Source organism: Microtus pennsylvanicus, chromosome 17 (assembly GCF_037038515.1).
Source record: "Microtus pennsylvanicus isolate mMicPen1 chromosome 17, mMicPen1.hap1, whole genome shotgun sequence".
NCBI lineage: Eukaryota > Metazoa > Chordata > Mammalia > Rodentia > Cricetidae > Microtus > Microtus pennsylvanicus.
This window is the reverse complement of record NC_134595.1, coordinates 15,659,132-15,669,283: the sequence shown is the minus strand read 5'-3', so window position 1 is coordinate 15,669,283 and position 10,152 is coordinate 15,659,132. Positions and strand designations below refer to the sequence as shown.

General features: G+C 47.7%; 1 protein-coding gene across 1 annotated transcript; it reads right to left on the bottom strand.

The window, feature by feature from the left end:
• Positions 1–361: 361 nt before the first annotated feature.
• Positions 362–6,225, bottom strand: LOC142837182 (uncharacterized protein C2orf78 homolog). Its single transcript, XM_075952143.1, has 4 exons — positions 6,219–6,225; positions 3,526–4,233; positions 2,114–2,229; positions 362–1,393 (listed from the first exon to the last, which is right to left on the bottom strand). Exons 1-4 carry the CDS (start codon positions 6,223–6,225, stop codon positions 362–364), a joined length of 1,863 nt encoding a protein of 620 aa, XP_075808258.1.
• Between the last annotated feature and the right edge of the window lie 3,927 nt (positions 6,226–10,152).

Here is a 10,152-nt window from a genome sequence, read left to right as displayed (position 1 = left end):
TTATAGCATATGTTGTATCTATGTAACATGTATTATTACATAACTAGGAAACATAAATTAATAATAGTAAAGTTCTAAGGAAGACATCAAAGCCCTCTCTATATACTCATGGATAAAATCACAGTCTTAAGTTTCTACAGTCAATTATAGTGTCTTCAAATATTTATAAATTTATAAACTATGTCTTTCCATTCATATATATGCATATATCTAAATATTATTCTGCATTACTATGTATGTATCTACATATCTACACATTAGGCTAAGCCTCTAAACTTCATGTATGCATGAATATCTATGTGTATCTACATCTTACCTGTGTATGATGAACAGCATTGTGTCCCAAAGGTTTGGGCAGCACTTACACTGCATAGCCATAATATCTCGAAATTTCCATATCTTTCTCCCTCTGAAGGAAAAGCTGTGGTTTTCCCAGGGAGGTACACTTGGCAGCATTCTCTCGCTCCTGTTGGGCCCGCCTCTTCATGGCCTCCCTCTCTGGCCTCTGCTCTTCAGTGATGGGCTGTGAGATGACTGGCCCTGGAATGTCCACTTTCCTCCATGGGATGGGTTGGCAACTGAAGTCTAGCAGCAGGTATTGGGTTTTAGCTTTGGGAGATGAGAGGGCCTTGTTGCTGGCAGCAGAAAGAGGCTCCCTGTGGAGTGAAGTGTGAGATGATGCTCTGTAGGGTGCAGGCAAAGAGGCAGCCGGCTGAGGCCCAGGGCAAGACTGGATGGGCTTGGTTATGTTGGCTCGTGTGGCACTGGTGCCGTTTGGCAGAGCTGGCTTGTCAGAGGCCATCAGTGATGTGCTGGCAGGAGCTGGTTGGGATGGCTTGAGCGTGGGAGGCTGAGCTGAGTGGGAGTGAGGCCTCACTGGGTAAGCCACAGTGGGCCTGCATGAAGCCAGGCAGAGGAGCTTTCTAGAAACAGGTTTGGTTTGAGGCTTGTCCAGGACTGGGAAAGGCAGAGGTACTAACTTGACCTTCCCAGGTTGGGGAAGCTCATACTGGGATGGAGATGGATACCGCTTGGGAGCACTGCTCCCTGGTCTCTGAATCTTGCCCAGGCTTTTGTCAAGGCTTTGGCCCTCACGTGGCATATCCAGCAGTGATGTGGTATCAGGACCCGTCCTGGGATCTTTGTTGCTGCTGAAGTTCAGCAGAGCCCGGGAGGAGGAGATGCCAGTTTTCCTCTCACTCTTCTTCCCCAGTGGGTGAAAGACCTGCACGGACTCCAGCATGTGCATGCCGAGGTGAGTTCGAGGCTTCTTAAAGCTGTCATGGCTGAGCTCAGGTGGATTCCTCTTCCTCTTGGTCTTGGGGATGGCGGGCTTCTCTTTTGCCTTGACTCTGTGACTTGATGGCTTCAGCTCCTGTGTTTTCTTGGAGCCGTTTTCTCTGGTCTCTTTGGCCTTTTCTTTCCCCTGTGCTCTTGCTACGCTGGGCCTCTTGGGTACAAATATCTGAGATTTGCTCTGCACGTGGTTGGCCGTGTTGTCTATGGTCCCAGGATCATCTTCCTTCAGCATATCCTCGTGATGGGTTCTGGCCTGAAGAGCTCCATGAAACACATCAGAGACTTTCTGGCTTTTCTTTTTGCCTAGTTCAGATAGTCCATTAAAGATGCTGGTGCGTGACTGGGCCTGATCCCTCCTGATGTCTTTGGAGACTTTGGTTTGGCTTGCTGTGTGATCTTCCATTTGGTCAAGGTCAGGGATGGAGTTTAAGAGTTGGGGAAGGTGAATATCTGCCACCAGAGTAGTCATGTCTGTAAAGTCATTGCTAGACTCCATGACACTCTGCAGAGCCTCAGGGTCTTCCAGACCAAGGCCACTGTTTCCCAAAGTGGCATTTTGAGAAGCTAGCTTCTGCCTCAGGCTCCCAACATCACTGTAGTTGAAGGGCTGCTGCATGCCGGGGTGTGCTGAAGGGAGGGGTGATGCGTCTTGGTTGCATTTTGTGCCCTCATAGGAATCCAGAGGTGTTGATTGCTCAGCATTCATCTCATCTGCATTGTTCTTCTGTGTCTTTTCCAGGCTTGGGGCTGGAGGCAAGGCCAGGAATTCAGAAGGACTGTGCATGAGGGCAGTTAATGACCTGTTCCCACTGACAGGTGCTGTCGTCATCTGGGCATCCTGGGTGCAGGCATTGCCGAGGTCTGGACTCTGTAGCAGACACAGTGTCTGCTCTGAAGGTGTCAATCCCAGGGTCATCTCCCTCTCCACCACTGAAAGAGAGGAAGTTCAAAGTCAGTGTCTGGTAAGTGAGATGCTACCCCCCCTTTCAGTGCACCTGAGCACTGAGGCTCCTGCAGCAGTGTTACAGGCATTGCTATGAGTTCTGCTGGAGGAGCAGGGAAAGCAGCCCTCTTTGGAGACACATAGTAACTACTCATTTGTTTCTCATGACCGTGTGATATCATGTTTTCTTTTGTGATTGTGTGGTGTGTACATGCTTAGTGATCATGGGGAGGTGGTAGAATTCCTTGGTGTGTGCTCTTCCCTGTCTCCCATATTTTCCTTTGGAACAGTGCCTCTCATTGCCTTGGAAGTTTGCTCTGAGACAGGTTGTGTTGTTCACTATTTCCTAATCTTACTCATCTCTACCAGTTTCTTTCTGTTCATTGTATTACTCATATGGCCTTGAAGCCTGGATTTTTATATGAGTTTAGGTATCCATATCAGTTCCTCAATTCTGAAAGGCAAGCAGTTCAAAAGCCCTGACATTCCTTAAGCTCCACATTTCACAGATTTTTTTGTTAGTGATGCGAAAATGTAAGACTGTAGTAGCTTTTAGCTTCAACTTTGTAACAGAGAACATGTCTACATAGTCTTGGCCTTGGGTCACTGCTGAAGATTCAGAAAGAAAAGAAAAAGAGAAAGTGGAAGAGAGATCTAGAGGAAGAAAAGAGACAGAGACAAAGACAGAGAGAGGTTGAGCGAGACAGATAGGGCTAGATGCTTCATTCCTACTTATCAATATTACACAGGTCAAAGCAAACTGTCACTACATCTTAAGTGTTAGAGAATGTCACAGCAGACACTAGGAGTGTGGGAGAAGACCTCCTCTAGGTCAGATTCAGGGTTCCATTTCTCTCGATACTAGTTTCAACTCAGGGGAAACTTAGTGATACAAAAACAGAAAAAAAATTCTTGGTGACATCTAGAAACTGGAGACATAGATTAGGAAGGAGGTGATTTTAGTGAGCTGGTACGTGGGGCTGATTAGCCTTGGCAGTGAAATGCGTTCCTGTGGTGTGGTCCTTGGACATGTCTAATGAAGGTTGAATGTCACTCACTTTCCTGTATTCTCTCTCATTATAGAGACTGAATATAGGGGTAATAAGCCTGAGCCACAGCCAACATGTCAGGACTCCCATTCTTCCTCTGTGTGGACATCCACTTCTGAAAGGTAGAGCTGTGTCTCGTCTGAGGGCTGATCTCACACCTCTCCTCCTGGCTTTACTCACCTTGAAGACTGGTGTCTGGCATGGTTTGAGCAGATGTGGGCCAGTAGATGGGAGAGGTGGAGAAAGGTGTTTGGATGTTCATTGGCTGAATCTCCTGTAGTGCCATCACCATCTCTGGGTGCAGAGAGGAAGCCTGATTCCCAGAGCAGGACACAGAGCCATAGGCCTGCTGGCACTGCCAGAATTCTTCAGCCATCGGAGGACCCAGGCTGTTCTGGTCATAATAATAGACCTGACTTCCATGCAGGTAGCAAGGTGCCAGGATATATCGTTGATCTGGTAGATTTGATGGCGTTGCCTGTACAAGGCAGGCAGACAGTGTTGGATAGGATGGTGGTAATGCATTGATATGGAAAGTGTTATCACACTGGGCCGTTATAGACCGAGACGAGGGGGTGGTATTCTGGTCAATGACAGTTAAAGGGGCATCCAGGAACGGAGCTTCCCTTCTGGTGGTGCTTTCTCTGAGATCCCAGTGGAGAACACTTGGATAGAAAAATGTCGAAGTAGAGATCTGGTTCTGGTCAGTTGGCTTAGTCAGCATGGTCGTGCCAACTCGTTGGTAAAGACAGGCACTGTCCGTGAGCTGCTGGCAGCATGTGCTGGAGTCTGATGACAGGAGCCATGCTGAGCTCACAGCTGGGGTACAGACCCCATAGAAATTGCACACACTTCCTGCTGAGGGTGTGGCATTCCTCAGCACAGGCACAGAGGGCTGCAGAGCACATTCTGTCCCAGTGAAAGGTGCACTTTGGCAATTTTCTGTAGGAAGCAAGAAGAGAGTTGGAAAAATTTGAGATGGAAGCTTTCTATCCCCTGGGAGAGACTGTGTTATCTCCAGGTTGTACTGAGTGGGAGAGTCTAGCACCTATGTTCCCTTACATATCTCAAGCAAATGGGTTAAGATCGATCGGTGGTGCTATGTAGGATGACAATCACTAGATGAACTGTCTGCTTTTTCCTGTGTGGGCATGGAAATCCTGGTCAATCTGCCTTAATCCTCACTCAGATCTAGACACGATGCTCCTTTTTCCTGATTGTAATATAATAATGCCTGTTGGGACACTTCCTTGCAAATATATTCTACAACAGAGGTTATTATTGGGAAGAGACCCATAGGCATATTCCATACCTGGAACTTTGTCCTGTTCTCTGCAGATCTTACAGTATAGAGTGACCTAAACTCACTCTACGTTGATCAGTCTGGCTTTGAAATCACACAGACAGGTCTGCTTCTGCCTCTAAAGTGCTGGTGCTGGAGCCCCTGCCATGACCACCAGGCCAATCTCTATTTTATTGAGTTTTTTTTTCTGAAATGATGTTTAACAAATGTGTAAGGAATTTAGGTAATTATTCCTTTCCCCTCTCTCTTTTTTCCCCCTTGGATTTCTTGTATAAATAGGATCTCTTATAATTTCATAACTTTCAAGCATGATTCAAATATGATTTCAGAAATACAACCTACTGACAACATTTCTTCTTGTTTGCACCAGTTTAGTGTGTCCTCTTGAGAATGCTAATGTTTTATGGGGTTCATCTCTGAATATGATTGCTTCTCAATTTAATATCTGTTGATTAAATTGTTTTCTTAACAGCTCCTCAGTAACTGTTAATTTTTATATCTCTTCTAAGGGGGAATCCTTGTGAGAATCCCCTCCCCCACAACAGCGTGTCAGTTGCCATGGTCAGACTCTAACTGACTGGACTTCGCAGCCCCAGTTGATCCTATCCAACACCACCAGTGCACATGAGACATGGGGAACTGGGCAGAAAGTGGTCTGGATGGAGTGCAAGAGTAGGGACCAGATCAGGATATTCTTTCTATATGTGCCAGGGAACCTTTGTACAGACTAATCTGAACAGTTACGTTTGGTTAAACATGGCTTGGGAAATGACAATGCCTTGTCTGTTTTGATTATAATCTGGTCGTCTTCAACATTGTGTTCTAAACTACCATTGTTGACCACCAGGGTCCCCTCTGCAGTGTGCCTTCATATATTTATATACTTTTAGACCCGTACTGTGTTTGCCCCCTTCCCTGACTTCCTGTGGGTCTGTCCTTCCAGCAACACTGTCAATATTTCTTTCAGTACAACAACTGCCTTCTCAGATTCCACAATCATCTTATTCTCTTCCACTCTCCATGTTTAATCCAGGGAAGTCCAAGTAACTGCACACCATGGCAGTCGCCATTTTGTCCATAGTCAATATTCATTTGGTGAGTATAGAGAGAGGCCAGTGTAGAGCCAGTTAGACTTGAACTGACCTCCATCCCACCCAGTTCTCTCTATGTTGTGATTATAGTTGTGTGCCACCATCCGTGGTGTGACCGATACTGTTAGAGTCGCCCTGAATTTTAAACTAAGACTGGAAACAGTAGTGGGGGGAGACTGTCTCATCAGTGGTGTGGAGTGCTAGATCTCTGCGTGCCTTGTTCATTTTCCTGTGTCTCTGTAGTTTAATACCATCCAAAAGGGCCTGATTTTATTCCCTGGTCACTTTCCTCTGAAAACCCAACAGTACAGACCCCAAGCATAGTGACACTGTTCACTCCTTGAGGTGGATGGAAAACACTTGAGAATAAACTTTCTGTCTAAAATCACATACTTAGTAAGAACCAAAGCTAAATGTGACATTCAAATCTAGATATCTATATCAACATCAATACTATCCACATTCAGCAAAGATTTACTAGTATAGTAAAAGTCAGTGGAGAGGATCACATGTTTTAAAGTCTCTTTCCTTACCTGACATGGTCAAGGGGAGAGGATTAGCAATCCAAAGAACAATGGAGCAAGATAATCGGTCGGCTTTGTCTGATCAGCTGACCTCAGTGGCAAGTGTGTCCAGTATCAGACAGCACTCACTGGTCACTGGTCACCTGGACCTGTGATGATCCAAATTTGTTTACAGTCATCACCATGGAAACACCAAGATTCTACCAGGTGCTGGTAGGGTTGGAGGGAGAATGATGTCATAAATGAGGCAACAGCCAATGGGAAGGCTCGATTCCTAACTAGAAGATGGGATTGGTTGGAGAAGATGCCAGGAGACCAACAGTAGCCTTGGAGGCTGGGGTGTGGGCTACTGAAAGAGGCAATCAAGGCCTAGACGTGCCACTTCCCATGGCGTTTAGTCTAGGCTATCATGGCAGTGCTCTTATAAGGTTCACTGATGAAGCAGTGTATAATGTACATATAATGGGTCACCTTCCAACAGAAAGTGTCCCATCAGCCAACACTTACATACAGTGAGTAGTCTTGGGCAGGAGGGAGAACTGCTGTTGAGGGAACTCAGGTGATAGGCCATTCCAGTCCGTCTGGCTTTTGTGCCATCAGCATCTGTCCATGACCCAAGGAAGAGATCAAAGTGTTCCTTTGTGACTATGTGCAAGGTCAGGGCTCGGTGTGCTGCGTGCATGTTGATGAACTCTAAGACACTTGTCTTCTTGTTGCTTCTGTTATTCTTTTTTGTCTTGTTTGTCTGTCTGCGGGATTAGAGAGTGGAGACTTTACGCGAGACACCCGGCGATGCGGGGTTAGGACGGAGACACAGACACGCGACCGTCCCACGTGGGTGCACTTTAATGTTGGGGTAACAACAAGTAAGGGACAGGTGTGCAGAGACAAAAGGAGAGAGGGGCAGAGAGAGGGAGAGAGCTCGTGGTGACCCCTGTTTTTAACGGGGAACACACGGGCGTCAGGGGGAAATGCCCTGCGCCTTTGCGGCTTCCAGTCCAGGGGGATGCTGGGAGCTGTAGTCTGCAAAAGGAACAACATTTCACCCTTTTGGTTTTATTAAAAAAATTGTGGGGGGTCTTAAAGGGTAGGGAATGGGGGCGTAGCCCGGTCTCTCATGACTGCTTCCTGCTGGCTTTGGGCGTCGAGGGATCCAGGGAGTGTCCAGTTATTCTGACGATGTCCTTTGGGCATCGAGGGATCCAGGGAGTGTCCGATTATTCTGGCGATGTCCTGTTGGTTATGTCCTGTTTGCAGGCTTTTAAAGGTGGCTGACTGAAGAAATCACATCTGTCTGGCTCCTCCTGAGTATCTGGGTCATAGTTATGTTGCTGGAAGACAAAAGTCGCATTAGTAGAGAGAAAAAAATTAAAGGGGAGAGGAGGTTTGGGAGGAGGTTTGGAAAATTAAAGGGGAAATTTGGGGTGGAGGAGTTTTTGGAGGTCTGGGGTTAAGAATGATAAAAAAATTAAATGATACTTATTCCGTTAATGATCCGCTTGTGTTTGATTTGTTTAGGTGGGTCGGGCTGGCTTCCTAGAGCTTAAAGAAAGTGTTTTAAAAGAAAATAGCTTTTAACCGTATACTCCTTAACATTTCAGGGGTCACTGCTGCAGTCAGCGACTGACCTGTTATGTCAAGGAACTTTGTTAAGAATCTGCTTACCGCCTGAGCCCTTGACTCCATACTTGATGATGATATCTGTAACGGCAGCTGGATGGTTATTTAGGAATTTAAAGAAGGGAGGGTGTGTTAACACAGGAGGATTAAGTGACGGATGGGACCACTGTTTCCCTTAGACTGGAGTCGAGGGGGCTGAACCTGGTATCCTTTGGAACTTAAGAGAACAAGGTCCTGTCTGAGTTACCGTGTATGAAGGATTATCTTGAGCCGTGGAGATGAACAGTTTAAGATGTGACAGGTGAATCCAATGGGGAATTCCTTCAAGCTTGGCAGCTGTGGGGGTTAGAAGAATTTCTCTGAGAGAACCCTGCCATTTAGGGGAAAGAGGTGAGGGACGTTGGCCTGGAGGTGAGAGTAATACCTTATCTCCTATTTTAACCGGCGTTGGACATGTATTAGCACATGCTTGAGGTAATGAGTGATCTGTGAAGTCCCACAGTAGCGAAGGTAAGTGGAAAAGGAGGGGAGTGAGCAGGTGATCAGGAAGGGGAGAGAGAGGTTCCCGATGAGAGGCTGGGGGTTAAAACCGGCCGCCCATATATGAGTTCAAAGGGTGAAATGAAAAGGGGGCCCTTTGTGAGAGCCCAAAGCCTGAGAAGAGCAAGGGACAGAAGGCTTACCCAGTCGAGGTGCAGTTCCTTTGACATCTTAACGAGAGCTTCCTTTAAAGAGCAGTTAGTCCGTTCTACCTTACCTGAAGACTGAGGGTGGTACAGTGTGTGGAAGTTCCAGGGGATTACAAGTGCCCTAGACAGATTTTGAGAAATCTGGGAAGTAAACTCTGGGCCATTATCTTTTGGCAGATCTGACAGGGGGCTGCTGTGGCTTTTAGGAACCTGATATCCTTAGGTGTGGGTGTTTTAACAACGGGAGAATGGTGATCAGTGACAGCGGGAGCCTAGAGGGGCTTTGGCAGATCGAGGGGGCGGAGCAGGGTGGGGAGGAGACTGAGAGGAGTCTGAAGATGCTTTTGTCTGTCTGTGTGACCTGTGGCAGGGGGAAGCCTCCAGCTGCTTGCATGACCTGTTGGACGAATATTTATGAGGGACTCTATCGGAGGGGCTATGCAAAGTCCTTGTAGATCTGGAATGGGACTTTCTTGGGGATCTGGAAGGGGAACGTTTAGAGGTGTTAGATGCGTCCTTCCTGTGCCTAGAAGAGACCTTGGAGGAAAGAGGGATGGGTAAGCTGTTGCTGTCACTCGACTGGGGAGAGCGAGAGCGAGTGGCCCCTCGAGGCCGGGGGTGGTGGTGGTGTAGGTTTGTCCGCGGGATCCATGGCGGGAGCAGAGGGTTCCTGGAGGGATGGCATTGATAAGAACATGTGTGCAGGTGAACAGTGAGAGGCAACGGAGGGGTCAATCTTAATGGCCATGTAGAAAAATGCCATAATGTACATCATTTCTTTCCATTTAGCCAAACGGTGACAGAAGTTAGCCAATTCCTGTAAAATATCGGCGTCAAATGAACCCTGAGAAGGCCACCTGAAGGAACCCTGTAAATTGTACTTTGGCCAAGTTTTAGAGCAAAGACGGATTAATGTATATCACGGAGGGAATTAGGGCATGAGGTTTCAGAGCTTCCAGCAGCTGCCCCAATGGGGAGGCCAGGGGAACCGTTTGAGAAGGCTTAGCACCCATGGCTATTACCGTGAAACTATCCGCAGATGGCACAGGGAGGTGCCACGAACAAAGCAGCCCTAATTACAGGCGTCCGAGCAACCAGGGGGCCTTGCTATAGCCTAACTGACCCGAACCGAGCTTCCGATGGGGAACAATCCCGGCTAGGAGGAGGCAGTTAAGCCTTTGGGGGCTGCCTGTTGCAGCCGAGAGGCGCTCGCCCCGTAGGGAGCCCGTAAAGAGGACAGAAAAGCGATCAGAAAGAAAACAGAAAAAGATAGAACTGGGAGCTCCGAGCTCCCAGGTGCGGATAAAAAAAACAGGTCTAGCTAGCCAAGGGTGGAAGGCCGGGTGGAGGGGGGAGGAGTCGCCAACCTTACCCACTATGCACCAAAGAGAGCCGGGACCTCTCTGGGCTTAATGGGAAGGCGATCCAACCCAGGTGAACTCACGAATTAGTCGCTCTTGGTTCCAGATGGCTGCATTGAACACGTGGGGGAGGTCACAGGTTGTTGGTCCTGACCTTGTCCCGGGGGAGGCCCCAAGCTCTGGGAGGCGCCAAAAGCCCAGAGTAAAGGCCTCAGGCGAGGGCACCGGGACAGAAAGGTTACCGTGTCGAAGATGGCACCAAAAACATGATAT

Bases quoted from the DNA above. Each gene is read 5' to 3' on its own strand.
- LOC142837182 (XM_075952143.1), bottom strand. The intron at 2,230-3,525 runs CTCCCATCTACT...CCTCTCTTTCAG, and splicing joins CCAAACACCTTTCTCCACCT to TGGTGGAGAGGGAGATGACC. The intron at 1,394-2,113 runs GTCAGTGGGAAC...ACCAGAGAAAAC, and splicing joins CCCAGATGACGACAGCACCT to GGCTCCAAGAAAACACAGGA.